At 34.1% G+C, this 19,523-nt stretch overlaps 6 protein-coding genes across 6 annotated transcripts; 4 read left to right on the plus strand and 2 right to left on the minus strand.

Moving 5' to 3' along the window:
- LOC104784252 lies at positions 255-853 on the plus strand. Its single transcript, XM_010509305.1, has 3 exons — positions 255-381; positions 484-590; positions 680-853. The coding sequence occupies exons 1-3, from the start codon at positions 255-257 to the stop codon at positions 851-853; spliced, it is 408 nt and encodes a 135-aa protein (XP_010507607.1).
- Positions 2,971-5,167, plus strand: LOC104782256. Its single transcript, XM_010507137.2, has 9 exons — positions 2,971-3,149; positions 3,247-3,353; positions 3,452-3,580; positions 3,735-3,828; positions 4,103-4,183; positions 4,258-4,343; positions 4,445-4,597; positions 4,695-4,770; positions 4,888-5,167. Exons 1-9 carry the CDS (start codon positions 3,020-3,022, stop codon positions 5,133-5,135), a joined length of 1,104 nt encoding a protein of 367 aa, XP_010505439.1. The 5' UTR covers positions 2,971-3,019; the 3' UTR covers positions 5,136-5,167.
- On the plus strand, positions 5,861-7,137 carry LOC104782257 (pyridoxal 5'-phosphate synthase subunit PDX1.1). Its single transcript, XM_010507138.2, has one exon. The coding sequence runs from the start codon at positions 6,071-6,073 to the stop codon at positions 7,001-7,003; it is 933 nt and encodes a 310-aa protein (XP_010505440.1). The 5' UTR covers positions 5,861-6,070; the 3' UTR covers positions 7,004-7,137.
- LOC104782258 (protein SRG1-like) lies at positions 8,110-10,424 on the minus strand. The gene is made up of 3 exons (XM_010507139.2): positions 9,870-10,424; positions 8,899-9,232; positions 8,110-8,481 (listed from the first exon to the last, which is right to left on the minus strand). Exons 1-3 carry the CDS (start codon positions 10,346-10,348, stop codon positions 8,233-8,235), a joined length of 1,062 nt encoding a protein of 353 aa, XP_010505441.1. The 5' UTR covers positions 10,349-10,424; the 3' UTR covers positions 8,110-8,232.
- On the plus strand, positions 17,078-18,646 carry LOC104782260 (trihelix transcription factor GT-3b). The gene is made up of 2 exons (XM_010507141.2): positions 17,078-17,625; positions 17,880-18,646. The coding sequence occupies exons 1-2, from the start codon at positions 17,305-17,307 to the stop codon at positions 18,447-18,449; spliced, it is 891 nt and encodes a 296-aa protein (XP_010505443.1). The 5' UTR covers positions 17,078-17,304; the 3' UTR covers positions 18,450-18,646.
- On the minus strand, positions 18,922-19,495 carry LOC104782259 (bifunctional monothiol glutaredoxin-S16, chloroplastic-like; the record flags this gene model as incomplete). Its single annotated transcript, XM_010507140.2, is given in 1 exon segment — positions 18,922-19,495. A coding segment is annotated over 1 exon segment (501 nt), but the record flags the coding sequence as incomplete, so codon positions are not given.

Genomic DNA, 19,523 nt, shown 5'->3' on the forward strand with positions numbered 1-19,523 from the left:
AAAAAAAAAAAAAAAAAAAGACCAAGAGTAGACTCGGCGCCGGTGGACCAATTTGTTCAAACCATTGAGCGTTACTTTATTAATAAACTTGCCCTTATCCTTTATCTATATCATGGATACACTTCCTCACCTCACAGATTCTCAAGTTCTTTTTAACCCCTATATATAAATTTCTTCTAGGGTTTCTTCAATCCCAAATTCTGAACTCTTTTTTTTTTTTTTTTTGGTTCTCTCTTTCTCTAAGAATCACCGAAATGAATTCAGTTCGTATGGAAATGCAACATCAACGTTATCGATTACGTAACGTGGAAGAAGAGATCCGCTCGTATGGGGAGTTTATGATTTACTGCTTCGTTCTCGCTATTGCATTGTGGTTCTTCGGTTGGTTTCTTCAACTTTTATTATTCCAATTTACAGTATTGATTTCGAAAGCTTTTGTCTTTTATTTTTTTTGAATCTGACTAGCTTCTCGATGACTCACAGCACCGGCTTTTCTGATGGAGAGTATTTGCGGATCAGAAAATGTCTGGCTTGGACCCAATTCGTCCCTTCTTGTTAAACCAAGTTCCAGATTTGTCCAAAGCATTGAGGTTCGTCTGGGTTTGGTTCCCCCTAGCTATCTCCTTCTTCTTTTGGTTCTGTTTATCATCAATGGTTTATTGAACTTTTTTTTTGTTAGGTGAAGGAGCTTGATTACTCTAAACCAGGGCTTATGCTTTATGGATTCTATGGGTCTCCTTCATTAAGCTCTGTGGTGAACTGGTCAGAATCCCGAGTGTTACCTCTCTCACAGAATATGTACAAGGCATGTTTAAGATTCTCTGTATTGTTTGGAATTGTCATTGAGATTTGATATCAAAGATTCAATCTTTTTTAGTCAGAATTGATTCCATCTTTGACTTCTCTTCTTGACAATTTATTGAACTGATTTCACTTGTCTCAGGGTTGGCGATACTTTTTTAATAGAGGGACTCTTTTTAACATCACCTATAAGGTTGAGCCACAGGGTTCTGCGGTCCAGCTTGTGGTCGAGGAAGGTTAGTTAATATTGTAGTTTTGTCAAATGCTGATTGCTCTGCTTGCCTGTTGGTTTACTATTGTCATTGAGGCTGTGATAGAGTTTTAAAAACACATGAGCACAAAAAAAAAACCCTAAATTGATGGAAACCACTGAACTTCATTCGTATATACTAAAACGTAAAAGCAAAACCCCAACTAGAAAAGGAAAATAACTTTTGAATGAACTAAGAGGATATAGAAGTCTTAATGTGAGTGAGATTTTCTGTTTGTAATTGTTGCCTTTATTATTGGATATAAATACTGATAATGTCAAGGTTCTCAATTTGCAGGAACGCGAATCATGTCTCATTCGTCGTTGGACAAGATTCCATTGCATGACACCGCTAGGTCACGGCATCTAATTCAGGGTTAGTCAAATGGAAGTTCCTACTTAAAAAAATGCATTGCGTCACATTGATTACCATGAGCTAATTCAAGTCCTTTACAGGGAGTGGTATGATTACATTGGAGTTAAGTACGTGCTGTGGTGGAGAGGTGTTCTTGGTGAATCATCGGTTGGATCTCCCTCACAAAACTCTTTTTAATCATCTTCTTCTTTACCAATAATTATGAGACTTTGGATGAAAACGAAAATACCATGAATGAATGAATTTGTTGCTCACTCATTTTTACGTAATAACTTTGTATATTTTGTTAATATATCCAAAAAATATAGTACTAGTTCTTAGGGGTGGGCATTTAAACCGAATCAAACCAACTGAATTCAAACCGACCCAAACCAAACCCAATCCTACATTTCAACCATTCAGTTATATATGTTTTTTCTACCGAACCGAACCAGTAATCCAATATGTTTCTTAAATTAATTAATAATATTATTAAAATTATAAACATGTGATATTATCTATTACCATTTGCATTTTATTTCTATTTTACATTATTTTAACTTTTCTAATAAAATTAATTAAATATAAATATAAATTTATTTATATTTAATATTAGGTATTAATTTTAATTTTCCATCTTTTCTAATTTATTTGATTAATTAACTATTATAAAACTATAATCAATTTTATTTTGTTACATTAATTGATTCTTAAACCTAATTAAAAATGAACGAAACTAAAACCAAACCGAACCAAACATAAACCGACCCAAATACAAACTAAACCAAACTAACTTCGGTTGAGTTTGGTTAGAGTTTTAACAAAACCGAACAAACCGAATCGAAACGAACCCAAACCGAAGTCGAACTTAAACCTAAATGCCCATCCCTACTAATAGTAATTCTTAAAGGTTTATGAAGTTACGAGGAGATTCATGTTTGTAATTAATGAGTCTTTTCTAATTTTAATTTTTTATTATTACAAGCCATTTAGCAAATCTTACACAATATTAAATAAATGTATTGGAATTAGTTAAATCAATAGTATATTTGAGGTCAAAAAAAAAATCAATAGTCTTATTTTATTTTAGCATACTAATAATGAGTCAAACTCTTGAAGTTAAAAAAAAACTTAACTTAAAAATACAAATATTGATTTTAAACTTAACAGTTAATTAGCGTTGTCAAAGGACAATTATGGAATAACAGAAGAAACTATTAAAATAATAAAATAGACAATTTTCTAAAACAAAAACATAATCTGAAGGTAATAATTGTTTATTTATTTATTTAAAGGAAGTTACATAAATACCCTCATGATTTGTTATCTATTCAAAAGAGTCTTTGACCTCTCATCGTTACCGTTTAAACGACGAAGAGAAAGAAGAGACTAAGAATCGCCGCCGGTGGACCTGTTTACGCAAACATGTAGTGTTACACTAATAAACGTGTCCTTATCCTTATCTATATCATGGACACATTTCAGCACCTCACAGATCCTCTCTCAGGGTCTTTATAATCCCTTTAGATTTCTTCTAGGGTTTCATCAACCTCAAATTCTCATCTCTTTATTTTTTCTTTCTGTGTTTCTCTCTTTCTCTAAGAATCACCGAAATGGACTTTCGTATGCAACTGCAACCTCCAATTCTCGGGTATCGATCTCGTAACGTGGATGGACAATTCCACTCGTGTGCTGAGATTAAGGTGTATTGCTTCGGTCTCGTTATGGTTTTGTTTATGTTCGGTTGGTTTCTTCAACTTTTTTTTTTTTTTTAATTATAATTTACAGTTTTGATTTTGATTATATATGAATCTGACTAATTCACGATGATGTCTCACAGGATCGGTTGTTCTGATCGAGGGTGTTTACGGATCACAAAATATCTGGCTTGGACCGAATTCGTCCATTCTTGTGGAACCAAGTTCCATATTTGTCCAAAGCATTAAGGTTCGTCTGGTTTGGTCCCTCCTATATATCTCCTTCTTCTTTTGGTTCTGTTTATCATCAAGGGTTGTGCTTATTTATTGGATTTTTTTATTTGTTAGGTGAAGGAGCTTGATTACTCTAAACCAGGGATCCAGTTTTGTGGATTCTATGGGTCTCCTCCCTTGAATCGTTTGGTGAATTGGTCAGAATCCCGAGTGTTACCTGTACTCTCACATGATTCTTACAAGGCAGGTTTAAGATTCTATGTACTGTTTGAAACTGTCATTGAGAATTGAAATCAAAGATTCAATCTCTTTACCTATTTTTTACTCATGATTTATTCTAGCTTTGATTGTCATTGGATTCTCTTTTTGACAATTTATTGAACTGGATTTCTCTCAGAGTTGGCCATATTACTTTAACCGAGGGACTTTTGTGAATATTACCTACACGGTAAAACCAGAAGGTTCAGCGGTCGAGCTTGTGGTCGAGGAAGGTTAGTAAATATTGTAGTTATTTCATATGCTGATTGCTGTGCTTGGTTGTTGGTTTACCATTGTCAGCAAGGCTGTGATAGAGTCGTAGAAAAAAAACATGAACACAAAAAAAAAACCTAAATTGATGGAAATCCACTCAATCGTTGAACTTCATTCGTATATAGTAGTATATACTCAAAGGATATAGAAGTCTTAATGTGAGAGATTTTATGCTTGTATTTGTTGCCTTTATGGGATATATATACTGATAATGTGAAGGCTCTCAATTCACAGGAACACAAGGCATCTCTTCTTCATCGTTGAACGAGATTGCATTTCGTCGTGACTTCGCTTGGTCATGGAATCTAATTCAGGGTTAGTCAAATGGAAGTTCCTACTCAAAAAAATGCATTGTGTTATACCCACGAGTTAATAGAATTCTTTTACAGGGAGTGGTATGATTCAATTGGAGATAAGTAAGTCTTCTGGTTATTCTCTTGCTGTGGCTAACTTGAAGAAGAGTAAGGACGTAGAGGTAAATAATTACTGATCAAGTAATGACTTTGGAATAGGTTTTTTTTTGGTTTCTGCACCGTTCATTGTTTTACTTGACCTGATGTTTGTTTGTTTGTTCAGGTGGAACTGACTATTGATGTGAGGGCTGTCTTGTATGATACTAAACAATCATTATACAACTGTACCTTCAGCAATGGCGAGTGCACATTCAAACTCAATGCAATGTCCCTTGCTAGAAAGTCTGTTGTCGTGACTTCAACAGCACCGAGTCAGGTATGTACTCGTAATACGAAACACAACACTGTTATTATTATTATGACTCTTAGCTGAATGAGTGTTCACCTCACTGTCTCTACCTCTGGGTTTATAGGGAGTATCCATCGACGATGAATGGTGCATCAGCATCTCATATGAACATAGATGGATTGCATATGTAATTGGCACAGGTAAAAATTTCAATCGTTTCAAAAGTCAGTTCATTATTGGATTTGAGCATTGGTTAGTTTTCTCTTGTTAAAACAAATTTTGGATGAGTTACATGTATCGCATAAATGCATATGCAGGTCTGGTGATTTGCTTCATGCTTGTAGCTACACAGTGCTGTGGTGGAGAGAGACATCTAACCGAAAATAATGATTCAGCAAAAATACCTCTACTTGCACATAAAGTTGACGATGGTCTGTGTAATGAACCTTTGACAAAAGATGATTCTAATTTGGAAAAGTCGATAGAAAGTGATGATGAGGAAGCATATAACAGATCTGCCTATACCGTTACTTGTAATGTTGACATGTACTTTAAAGAAGTCTAATATGTAGAAAGATAACTTTGAATCTATAATAATAGAGCAATAATAATAAATTTATCATTTGATATTAACAAGTTTCACTTTTTTCTATGCGTTAATTCTTTTCATCTCTTTGACCATCTTTGTGTAGTGTCGTTGCTTATTCATTTTTAATTATTGAATAGTAGTTCTTAAAGCTTTACTAGGATAATTACAGTTCATGTTTATATTCACGTACAGTTCATGTTCTTAAAGCTTTACTAGGATAATTACAGTTCATGTTTATATTTATATTACAATGATATTTTATTAAAGCATTTTCTTATACAGCTGATTTTTTTTTTCTGTTTAAAGTAACAAAAAGTTCCAAAATCTCTAGTTTCTGTCATATACTCCCTTCGTTTCAAAGTATAAGATGTTTTAGAGAAGTTTTTTTGTTTCATAATACAGGATATTTTCAAATTACTATACAACTTTAGATTAATTTAGTATTTTATATTATGCAGTATTGTGTCTGATTGGTTAAACTTGTTAAAAGTAAAAACTTCTTAATCTGCGTACTTTAGTAAAACATATTATATTTTGAAACTGAGTATATTTCTAACCAAAAAAAGGAAGAACACTATCCGAGTCAGTGGTTTCTTCGACACACAAAGTTCATAGGGAAGTGAGCTTCCACGTCAACAAGATAAACCATCTCTTCGGGACTATATTACATAGGGAAACAAATCTTGTGGTCAAAGTTTCCATACACCTAGCTTCTTTTCTCTACACTCACCTCCCATTACAATCCCCAAACTCCTTCATCTACAGAACCGTCCGATTCACTTACTTTGACTATCTTCTCTCGATCGGACCACTCACAGTCCACAAACATATTTCAAATCACGACCCTCACTCACTCCATATATAATAATCCACCTTCCTCTGCTCCACACACTCTCTCTCAAAAACCCTAAATGGCAGAAACAGGAGTTGTGGCGGTGTACGGCGAAGTAGCCATGACCGAGACAACGAAGCAGAAATCTCCCTTCTCCGTCAAGGTAGGTCTCGCTCAGATGCTCCGAGGCGGTGTTATCATGGACGTCGTCAACGCAGAACAAGCTCGAATCGCTGAAGAAGCAGGTGCCTGCGCCGTCATGGCTCTTGAACGTGTTCCTGCTGATATCAGAGCTCAAGGCGGCGTTGCTCGCATGAGCGACCCGGAGATGATCAAGGAGATTAAAAACGCGGTGACGATTCCGGTGATGGCTAAAGCTAGGATTGGTCATTTCGTCGAAGCTCAGATCCTTGAAGCAATCGGAGTTGATTACGTCGACGAGAGTGAAGTACTCACACTAGCCGACGAAGACAATCACATCAACAAGCATAACTTCAAGATCCCTTTTGTTTGTGGTTGTAGGAACCTCGGTGAAGCTTTAAGGCGGATCCGTGAAGGAGCCGCCATGATTAGAACCAAAGGTGAGGCTGGAACTGGAAACGTCGTTGAAGCCGTTAGGCACGTGAGGAGTGTGAACGGAGCTATTCGTTTGCTTCGTAACATGGACGACGACGAGGTTTTCACTTTTGCTAAAAAGATCGCTGCGCCGTATGATTTGGTTGTGCAGACGAAGGAGCTTGGAAGGTTACCTGTGGTTCAGTTTGCTGCTGGTGGAGTGGCGACGCCGGCGGACGCGGCGCTGATGATGCAGCTGGGGTGTGATGGGGTGTTTGTTGGGTCGGGTGTATTCAAGAGTGGGGATCCGGTGAAGAGGGCTAAGGCGATTGTTCAGGCGGTTACAAATTATAGAGATGCGGCGGTGTTGGCGGAGGTGAGCTGTGGGTTGGGTGAAGCAATGGTTGGTCTTAATTTGGATGATAAGGTTGAGAGGTTCGCTAGCCGCTCTGAGTAAACCAATCAGATGTCACATGTTTTTAATTTTTATTTTTATTAAAAGGTTTTTATGAAAATTAAAATATTCTGTTTGTAAGAGAAATTGGTTGTCTTATTTCATGAAATTATACTTTGTGGCAAATTCCAATATTATTTGGCTTTTGTGAGGATTTAAAAAAAGAAAGTGCGTTTCAGCCACATAAGTATAAACGATAAAAAGTGCGACTACGTACGTATGAACTTTTGCCATTGGGGTTGGCTGTTGGCATAAACCGTTGAAGAGTCAGGGGTGACATGTAGATTTTACTGGACTATTCGGCATAGCAGAACCCATCATCATCTCATTTAGCATAATAGGGAGATTTCACCCTATATTATTGATTGGATATTTTTTGCTACCATTCTTTGAAATTTTGCTTACAAATTTAGAATTTAAGTTCACCTTCGGATATGTAGTAGATTCTAGATGCGTCTAGATTCTCATTGGAAGCCGAGATTTCCACCCGATCGCTAAAACCATAATAACCCATATTCTCAAAGATCAGCTGAAATGCTGAATGGATATTTCTTTCAATCGAATTAAGAGATTGAGATCTTCAGGGACTAGGCAATCCTCGACGTACCAGGAGACGTATGTGACACTAGCCGCCCCTTCACAATTAAAAACATGTAAACGCATAAATAAATTACAATCAAATTAGATCCATTAACCATTAATTTACTCGATCAAGAGATGATAGAGATAGAGATTGAGAGATAGAGAGTGAGGTCTTATAGGATAAATTTTCGTTCATGGTTTCCACAGAGATGATCACAAGAGAATTGAGAAAACAAAAGCAAGTTAGGGTTTAGATCGGCTTAATTTGTCATGTTTTCCAGCCGTTGGATATCAAGCATAATAGTGTTAGATCTATGTTATATTTTCAGCCGTTGGATGCGTCCAAGGTAAACAATTTTATTGCTGAATTGCCAATTTATTCAATCGCACATAGAGAGAATCTTCCGGTACACTAAAGTCGGTCCTTAAATTTACTGTAGTGGCTGTTTACGACCGGTTTTATCAAACCAATCCCTGTTAGTATATAAGAAAAAGTAAACATGATAATTTGAATATTCGATACCCAGTTATTTTAAGTTTTTTCTTTATTATATTGTGTAAATGTACGGTTCATTACATAACATTTAGTAACGGAAGTATCAAGTACATATAGGACTATAACAGATTATACTTGGGGTGTATAATTATAATCATTTACTTGATAACAGTGAATCGACTTGGTTCTTTCCAGAAGGACCATTTTGCCTAATCAGAAGACGGTATTCATCGAACCTGATCGGTTTATAAAGAGCGGGTCGGTTTTTGGTTAACAGTTCTTCAACTGGTCCAATCGGTATATCACTTCTTGGGTTGTAGAAGAATGCCAAAGAGACTCGATCCATACCGGGATTAACGATCACCTGATGCTCCACGCTTTTGTAAATTCCATTGCTAAGTATCTACAAGTTGACCCAAACATTATTATTGGTTAGTATTCGTATCTGATATTCCATTTCCAGATATAAGATGAAATATCACATAATACTAAGATATCAAGATTAGATGACTATTTGCCAAAATACTAAACAATCGTCATAGCATTAGCATGTATGCACTATTTTTAAGAAAATATAATTCTCCGCACATTTGTAAACCACCTAAGCCTTAGCTAAAATTATGTAAAAAACCATTTGATTTTGCTCCAACCACAGATATGGAGTTTATAAAATTAAATGTTGTCTATATATGTACCAGTTATGATTATATTTTAATATTTTAGATGTAAAAAGAACATAGAATCTCTAAATCCATATATAAAATAGTAGTTTTTAATTAGAGAAGGAAAACAAAAAACACAACAAAGCAAACACAAATACCTGAATCTGATCTCCCATATTGACGACCAAGGCATTGGGGACTGATTTAACGGTGACCCAGCCATCACCACGACGGACCTGGAGGCCAGAAACCTTCTCGTCCGGGAGGAGAATTGTGATGCCACCAGGGTCAGAATGGGAAGAGAGACCTAACGTCAGATGTGGCTGGGGGCATTTTGGGTAGAAGTTTGTCCTGAGAGAAGCACCGACTTTGTCTTCTCCTCCTAAGGCCTTCATCAGACGATTTGGTTCCAAACCTAAACTCTCTGAGAGCGTCTCTACCAGCCTCTCGCACAGTTTTCTCACTTCTTCTCCATACTCTTCGATCAATTCTCTGCGCGTTAGTTTTACCTCGAAATGTTAATTAATTACAGTGATCTATATAGAACAACTATATGTAACTTAACCTTTTACCAAAAAAAAAACAAAAAAACAACAACAACAACTATATGTGAGATTCGTTTATTACAATTTTTTTTTTGTGAAGTAGCCCATCAGTAAATCTTAACATCTAGGTTATAAATAACACAATATTATTTGCATAGTATAGTTTTCTAGCTTTTGTCCGATCGGTCAATTATTTTATTAATACGCAATACAAAGAAAAGTCATGTTTCACGTGGGTATAAACGACCACATGTAACGTGTTCACACATTTAGACACGTGCCTAAATAAACGTTTCGACCAAACGGCCATGTGTGTACGTTTATGCAAGCTGTACTTCCACATAATTCAGATGCTTGAACACCCTAAAAATAAATACACACGCAAGCAACGTGTCCCCATGCAAAACATTCACTTAGTAAAAACTCTTTGTTTTAGTAAAGGGTTTCGTTAGAAACTACTGTATATACACTTAGGAATAGAAAAATACTAGCAAACCTAAACCGTATATTAATACGCAATATAAAGAAAAATGAGGTCATAAACGTTTACATAGTTGCATAAATCAGGTCATAAAATCATGTACCTGATCTTAGGGGGGTGAGATGGCCACTTGGAGGGGTTTCTTATGGAAGAAGGCAAGTAATTAAGGTAGAAATAATCACTCCAATCTAATTTAGCATCTTTCACAACCCCAAGGCGGCTTCCATAACCTTCGTACGTGTCCGGTGAGTTTGCGAACTTCCTTTTCTCGTCTATCGGTAGCTCGAAGAACTCACGCCACGCTCCTCTCACTTTCTCCATCAGCGCATGGTTCACACCGTGGTTCACCATTTGGAAGAAACCCCACTCCTCACACGCCTTCCTTACGAGCATCAGCCCCTCTGGCTTCCCCCAAACGTCGCCCATGTCTAGCACGGGGATCTCCATCTCAGCATCGGATTGGGCAGAGTTCAGGACGGGTCTCTGATGAGAAGGTTTCACATACCGGCTTGGTACGGTTGTTACGCCGGTTTGGGACAAGGCTTGCACGGAGACAATCGGCTCAGGCCAGTATGCAGCCATTTTGTGAATTGTTTTGGAATTTAGATAAGGTATACTCAAGGGAGAGAGATAAGGGAAATGAAAGTTTTAGATGGTGGAAGAAGCAGGGACGAGTGGGGATATAAATAGAAAATTAAAAATAAATAAATAAATATGAAACGTGAAACAATTAATGAAACTTTTATTCCAGCCTCTTTTTTTCTATTGAATTTCGAGGTCGACTTAGTAAAGTTTGCATGCTGAGCTAAGTTGGATGAAAAACATTAATAAGACACGTTTTTAAAAGAGTTGTGGATAAATGTCGACAATATTGTTTTTTTGTGTCTTCAATGACTTTTAAAGTGAGGAGATGGGGATATAATTTCGGCGCCGTGCGACGGTTTGCATCACAAAAGTAATATACAATTTGTCTTTACTAAAATTTATTATACAATTTGTGTAATTTTATTTAAAAGACTATGATTTAGTACAATACCTTTTGCATTATGGCTGTTATTGGAGACCTCTCTTTCGTGGAATTCATTTTTTCTTTTTGAAAAATGCACATAAAACACCAATCAACAAATTTATTTAAAAAATTTGTTGTTTTGTACAGAAAGCAAAAAGTAGCGTATTGCAGTTTTGTAAGTAGAAAATGGTTTTAGACCGCTTTTTCAGAATAAATCTGTTTTTAACCAGCAGTCCGATCAAATACGCAACAGTTCTTTTTTTATAATTAAAATATACTGTATTATAGATGTATTATTATTTCTTCCACAAATATATTTTTATCTAGCTAATATTTCTCTTATCCTGTCAAACAATATAACAATAATATTGTATTTTATTTTTTATTAGTATTAGATAAACATTGAAAATATGTGATGTTATGGTGTACTAATTTTTGTTAAAAACATGTTATAAGAATAATTATTCTCACCCTCAACATGTTATAGATATAATTATTCTCTCACTTTTTTTTTTTAACATTTTTCTCTTTCTTTTTTCTTTTGGACAAAATCTATTATACATCTTCATTAAAATTCAGAAATTAAAACTTTATTTGTTAATAAAAATAAAAATATATAATTATATTAATTATTAATAAAATAATATGAAATCCGTACCACAAATGTTTTTTCACCAATCAAACATTATTTTGTACCGCTTATTTTGGAATAACCGTACTTGTCCCGCAAATATATTTGTCCCGCATGTACCGCAGTTGAACTGTACCGCACTATCAAAAATTTTGTTCCGCACAACTAAATCAGTGGTTACCATTCCGACCCTATATCAAATAAGGTTTTGACAATCAGTTGTAGATTGATAGACTCAAATTATATCTAATCAAAAAAACAGATTATCGGTGGAGGTCATTCCAACATTTGGAACACCAATCATAAAATGCCAACATTGAACAAAAACAGCCAACCCCATATATAGTGATTGCTTCATGTTCATGTAATTATATTTCTATAGTCGAGATCATCATGCATGTGATGCATAATTTAATCTAAATTATTGTTTTGATTGATAAACCACAAAGGAAAAACTATTTATACATATATACCAGATTTTGTTTTGAAAATAGTGGTTTCATTATAGTGGTTGAACGTCTTTTAACTGTTGTAGAATAGTTGAATGATTGAAAGCGGAACCATACTGGTTGAATTACGTAATGAAATTTCCAAAAATATTCATGAAATCTCAAACTTATATAATTGGTTAGTTATACTCTCAACACGTCCATATAGTATATATGTAACACTGATATATACCATATATTAATCTAACTTTATAAATTTACATTTTTTCTTCTTATATGATTGATAACACATCTATTAATCTATAAAAAAAAAAAACATTGCATAACTCAATTCTACGTGCTGCTTACGAAGTCGAACGGATGAGCTTGTTTTATAACATGGACTGAAAAATAGTAAAAGTTTGACATAGTGAATCATACATCTCAAGACCTCAGTGAGAGCGCAGCCACTTGTAAAGTATTAGCCTCTTTTATTGATCAATACAAATTGCAATTTTAAAAGGAAATTTAAACACATCCTCAACCGTATATCTTCAGTTGTCGGACAAAATTTTCGTTCATTGGAATATTTATTATTGATAATAATAACGGCCGGGGACCATGTATTAAAGAATAAGCAATGTATATATTTATGCTTATGCATCACATGTTGTAATTAAAATCGACTAGAGATATTATGTTTTACCGGGTGAAATGAGCTGAATGATTTTAATTAAAGGGTTTCAGATCGGTTGAATCATGCATTCTACAACGTTGTAAGCGCTTACTACACAAATCATACAGTATCAATCAAGACTATCATTATTTTAATTAAAAAGTTATGTAACATCAAGTGAAAAATTACCACATATTTTTCAATAAGTTTTATGAATTTTTTTTAGATATATAGCTACATAATATAGTATTTTCCAAGTTGACGCATGAGTTCTACAGTTTTGCGCTGAAACGAGTAAAATATTGTGCAAGTATAAGAATCCAGTTGTATCTTATATTTATTTCTTCATCTTCAAGATAGATCGGGATGTGTTAAAATCATATACTAGAAGATCGTGTTACAAAGAAATTGTCCACCCAATATGTTGAATAGTCATTCACCCTTAAAAAAAAAAAAAAAAAACAATCTGAACGTAATGTATAAATGTATGATAATTAACAAAAGGACTGAACATCTAACTCGTTGATTGTCTTGAAGACAACAGCTACGTTGCCAAAAAGTAATAATCAAGAAAAAAACAATTGCTACACGTGGGCTACGGTATGGAATGCATTCATTTTACAGCTATCAAACACACATGTGAAAAAAACTACGTGCGTTGACAATTTGCAATTTATACGCTAATTACAAAATTATTTGGGAAGTCTGTATTCTCTCTTTGAAATAAATATTTTCGTCCCTAAAGCTTCACTTCAAAATTGCTAAGCTTTTTGCAACAAAAACAATATACTGTTCCTCTGTCCGTAGCTCACTATGTTTTAGAGAATATACTATGTTTTTAGAGAATGTTTTTTGTCTTAAAAAAAATTGATTTTCTAAATATTTTTAATATTAAAAAAGTGTAAAAGTAGAAAAGTAGAGAAAATATCAGAAAAATGAATGATCACGTATGCATAAAATGACCAAAAATAAAAAGTAAAAATTATAAAGAAAAAAACTAAATAATAAATGAATCATATACACCATTGTCTTAATATGTGTGCAAAATTCTAAACATCAAACTAATCAGAGACAGAGAGAGTATTTGAAAAAGTTGTGCAACACATGAGTCATGACTTTGTATCAGCCTAGTAGGTGTGAGTACTAAAAACCTGATTATTGATTAAATTAAAATGTAAAATATTACATATATAGTATATATGGGATCCAGAGTGGATACCCTAGATATTATATATTATACGTCTTACATATATGTTCCAATGATTCATATAATTGAGTACGGTGAGAAAAATCATCAAAACATATTTTTCAAACCATATAGTCTATCCTTTATTTTTTTTGTGAACAAACTCCATAGTCTGTCAAGTGGTTCATTCTACAATAAAATGTGAACGAAGCATACAAATATTTTCCCAGCCTGATTTAGGTAGACCTTGGTCTTTTCTTTAGATAGTTGCGGTTTTTAGAGGTTACTAGTTTTACGGTTTTACCCAACAAAGCGCTGTTATTACGTGTGACTCAAATTGCTAAATTGTGTAACATCATCACTCAGATACGTCGTGACGAATTGGCCCAACTTTGTAGAATGGGTTTGGGCTGCCTACCCATGATAAACCTTAGTCGATACAAGTTTGGCATGTTCATGCTTTCAAAATTCGAAATTGGCCAACATCGACATCTATAGGATATTATTAGCAGACAAATCCACGTGTAATACTGTAATTGGTTCTTTTTTGAATGAAGAATCATCCCAACAATGTTGATAACCATCAAAGGATACCATCAAAGGATAATTCTACACGTGCAGGAAATTAGGAAACGAGAGGAGATTCTAGAGAAGTTACATATTATCGTGCTCAAAAACGTTAGAACAAAAAAAGATGGGAGTTTTGTTGGAAAAGGGAATAAAAAAATCTAAAGGAAAAGCTGAAATAGAAAACTTGGGAGTGAAGCTAAGGATATGACTGGTCGCCGAGGATTAAGAACCACACAGTGTTATTATTATTTATTTGCAAAAGTGTGTATACAAAAACCGAAACTTCTCGCAGTGGCGTTGGTGATGAAACGTCAACGCAATATTATCGTCACATCCCCATTCAGTTCCTCATTATATAATATGAATATGAAAAGCAGTCAAGGCTTTAAACATAAACTACCCCCACATAAAAGGAACATTTTAATTTTGTTTTCATTTATAAAATAAAATTTTAGATTTGTTTTTAATTTATCATAAATAAAATAATCATTAATATGAAATGTTTTTAAAGTTTGTTTCAAGTTACCCCCATTTAATGTTTGTTTTACAACATTTTATTCATAGTGATTTCTATCCTTTTCTAAATTTTAGAAGTCCTTAAAAAATCATAAAATATTTTTAAAACACTTTAAAGTTATTTTTGAAAATGTTGAAAATGGTAGAATATGTCATTTTTATTCAACGTACAAATTTTGAAGTATTCTGAAAGTAATATATTCATATAATAATTTTCTTAGACAATATCGTATATATATATATATATATATATATATATATGCTACAAGAAGTTTAATCGAAAATGATAGTTTCTTCGTTTATAATAGAAAAAATGGGCCATCAACTTAGCAATTTTAAGGAGATTTGGAGACCAGAAAATATATATATGCTACAAGAAGTTTAATCGAAAATGATAGTTTCTTCATTTATAATAGAAAAAATGGGCCATCAACTTAGCAATTTCAAGGAGATATGCAGACGAGAAAAAAAAAAAAAGAAGTTTAATCGAAAATGATAGTTTCTTCTTTTATAATAGAAAAAATGGGCCATCAACTTAGCAATTTCAAGGAGATTTGGAGACGAGAAAAATTCATCGGTTCTCTCTTTTGGAATAGATTAATTGAGATTAAGGTCCACTAGCTGATTGTGGACTGAGAGACGTGAGAATCCACACATACATCCAGAACGTTATTAAGTGATATGATATTGTGGAACTCTGCGAACTGATCACATTTCTAATGGTTGCAATGAAAGCATTCTTTCGAGAGTGACGATATATATATATTATGTAAACAATTATTTATTTTAACAAATCATTGTGATTTCAACATTACAAGACGCGTCATCTTAATTATTTTCGTAACATGTTATTGTTTTTATAGATGTTTAATTTGTTAAAAGTAAAACTCGATTGCTATCATATGACCAAAAACCATATACAGCTTGGTGACTGAAACTGCCATAAATCAATTTCCTGTTGACAAAAACAAAGTTGTAATTTACTATCCTCTTCAGAGTTAAGACTCGACATCATCATTTATTTTTGTTTGTATTTATGAAAAATGAAAATAACATAGAAACGATTTTTAGTACCACAATCAACAGATTCACACGCTAACTTTATCTTTTCTTAATTTTGCTAATAGCACAACAAAATACAATAAGCAAACCGAGTCTAATAAAGCTAAACCAACAATAACCGAGTCTAGAGCTAAACCAAGATAGGTAGAAGTCTTTTTTTTTTTTTTTTTTTTTTTTTTTNACAATAGGTAGAAGCCCTGTTTTAAAAGTTTCCGCCTAGCACCGATTACGCCCCAGCAAAATCGTTAAGCTAACTCTCTTCATCTCGATTAATGACAAATTTCCGCCTAGCATCAATTGTCCGATTCTGTCTGTCTAATTTGATTATAATTTGTCTAATCCGAGTACTTTCCGCTTCATTTTGTGTATATCGATTATTTTTGGAACTAAATATAAATCAAACATATATATTTTTGTTATTTCGATATTGAAATTAAGAGTTTATGATGTTTTATAATAACTAATGTATAGACTTTTAATAAAAATCATAATTTCAAAGACAATATTATAGTTTTATATATTTTTTATAAACATAAACAGAATTATAAATATATTTAGTACAATATATTTTAATTTTATTACTAATTTAATAAAATAACCTTAAAACTAGTCCCCGATTAATTCCCGTTTAATCTTCGATTTTCTTGCTAGGCGCTAGGTCCATCCCAACCGTCCGACTAGCGCTAGCGATTTCTAAAACAGAGGGTAGAAATCTCTAAATATCATCAATTTCAATAAATTTATGATTCTTACCGTTTTACCAAACTAACTCAGTAATAAATTAATTTCATACAAACAAATTTGATCATAAGTCGACGTACTGTCAGAAACTCAGAATCTAGCATACTAATGTCAAACTAAAGTGATTACACACATTATGAGAAAACGATAGAAAGATCCACGTCCGTCCTGATCACCCTAGTCAATTCGCTTACTAGACATTAGACAATATACTTTAAAGACGCTAATCTATCCTCTATTAGACCATTTATAAATTATAATCAATAATTAAAACATATTCAAGTACTAAATTATCTTAGAGATTGACACATTTACCGAAAGCTTTGTTCTTTTTAATATTTTGTCAAACGAAAAAAACAAAACAGAGACAAAAAAAAAGAGAGAAGAAAAAAGTTATATATATAAGAAAAAATCCAAGATAGAGAAAAAAGTAAACGCGTATACAGATGGCGACAGGAGAAAGGAGAGAGTGGGGAAGAAGAAAAGAATTGTGTGAGAAAATTAGACTTCTTTCTCCCGACGTTTCACATTACAAAACACACAAACCAAACAAAAAAACTAGTATTGTAATATTTTTTAATTTTCTTTTCTTTTTTGCGATCTGAAAAAAAGTGAAAGCTCATCAAAGATTACAATAACGTAATCTTTCGCTTTAGAGATCGTTTCTTGATTCTGTTTCTCTTTTTTTTTTTAGTTTTAGTTCTTCTTGATTCTTTCAAATGGATGGACATCATCAACATCATCACCTTCAGCAGCTTCAATACCTCAACAAGCATCATCATCTTCATCATCCTCATCCCCAATCGCAGACGCCGGAAATAGCGTCTCCGGTAGCGGGTGGGGATAGGTTTCCACAGTGGAGCGTTGAAGAGACGAAAGAGTTGATAGGGATAAGAGGAGAGCTAGATCAGACTTTCATGGAGACTAAACGGAACAAGCTTCTTTGGGAAGTTATCTCTAACAAGATGAGAGACAAAAGCTTTCCTCGTAGCCCTGAACAGTGCAAGTGCAAGTGGAAGAACCTCGTCACTCGTTTTAAGGTACCAATATTAATTATTTTTGTGGATGTGTTTAGTATTATCTTTAAATATCTAGTGCTATAATCTTGGTAGCCTTGCATGGAACAACTACATAATTTTTTTTTGTAAACAAGAAATTTTTAATCTCTTATTGTCCATAATCACTCCAAGATAGAGGCAAATCTTGAATTTGGTGTTGTCCATAATATTTCAATTAGTTTAGTTGTATATGCATATATATAATCCCATTGGTGATGTATTCTTGATGTTTCTAGGGATGTGAGACAATGGAGGCAGAGATAGCGAGACAACAATTCCCTTTTTATGATGATATGCAAACTATATTTACCACTAGAATGCAGAGAATGCTATGGGTTGAATCCGAGGGAGGAGTAGGGGGAACAAGCGGGACAGCAGCGAGAAAGAGAGAGTATTCTTCAGATGAGGAAGAAGAGAATGTCAATGAAGAGCTAGTAGATGTTAGCAACGACCCGAAAATCCTAATTAATCCGAAAAAGAACATTGCAAAAAAGCGGAAAGGCGGTAATAATAGTAGTAATAGCAATAATGGTGTAAGAGAAGTGTTAGAAGAGTTCATGAGACATCAAATAAGGATGGAGAGTGAATGGAGAGAAGGATGGGAGGCGAGGGAGAAGGAGAGAGCAGAGAAAGAAGAAGAATGGAGAAGGAAGATGGAGGAGCTTGAGAAGGAGAGGGTGACAATGGAGCGCATGTGGCGGGATAGAGAGGAGCAACGACGGTCGAGGGAGGAGATGAGAGCAGAGAAGAGGGATTCACTAATTAATGCATTGCTTGCTAAGCTTACTAGAGATGGTTCTCTCTAATCTTTCTCAACTATTCTTAACCTAAGATAAAATGTTCTTTTTATGCTTGTTTGGGGTGTAGTGTAGGTTTAATTATTTGGTGGGGGAAATAGTTAGTTTAAACATGGAAACACTCAACACTCTATATTGTTTGATGTGATGACATTTTGAGTTTTTGTGAGACCTCAGTAACATATTAACCCCACATTCTTTCTTTCTTTCTTTCTTTCTATTTACATTTTGGTGTGTCAAGTTTTTTTGCATACCAATTAATCTTTAATGGTTTTAATTAGTAATTTTGTAGGACGATATTGTATAGTATTCGTAAAACGGAACAAAGTTGTTTTCTTGAATAATCTTGAACACTTTGAATTTTTGTTCTAAGAGTTAATTTATAAACATACAATGTTGCCGAATGTAATATTTGAAGTATCGATCCCAAATATCATCTTCATGCAAAAGAGAGAGANGTGTAATGAAAACGAGGTTGAAAAAATGGAAGAGAATTCAAGCGTGTTTATTAGGATTCCCAATTATGAATGTTTGAAGTTACACAAATATCACAACTAATTCAAGACGTTGCCAAGTTCACCATTTTCATACATTGAGGTCAATATATCACAACCTCCTACAAGTTCTCCTTTCACAAATATCTGTGGAAACGTTGGCCAATTGCTGTAGTTCTTCAGCTTCTCCCTTAGCCCAGGATTAAACTCGTCGTCAAGAACATCAACCGTTTCATAATCGACTCCTTGGCTTTCAAGAATCCCAACTACTCTCTGTGAGAATCCACATTGAGGAGCACTTCTTGATCCTTTTATGAAAGCTACCACTTTGCTCTCTTTCACTAAACGATCAATCAGTTCCTCTAACGGAACAGTGAGCTCAACATGGCGACCTGGAGTGAGACGGATATCTGATTTCTTTCTAGGAGTCTGTTTGACAAATGTGTTGTTCCCTGACTTATTCCCCGGCGGGACTTTTCCGGTTTCTTTAATGTGCTCTTCTATCCATGATTTCCATGCTTGTGTTAGAACCGCTTTGTCTGGTTCTTCTACTATACCAACCTATCAACCAACAACGATATCAATTATC

This window comes from Camelina sativa, chromosome 4, assembly GCF_000633955.1.
Source record: "Camelina sativa cultivar DH55 chromosome 4, Cs, whole genome shotgun sequence".
NCBI classification, from domain to species: Eukaryota; Viridiplantae; Streptophyta; class Magnoliopsida; order Brassicales; family Brassicaceae; genus Camelina; species Camelina sativa.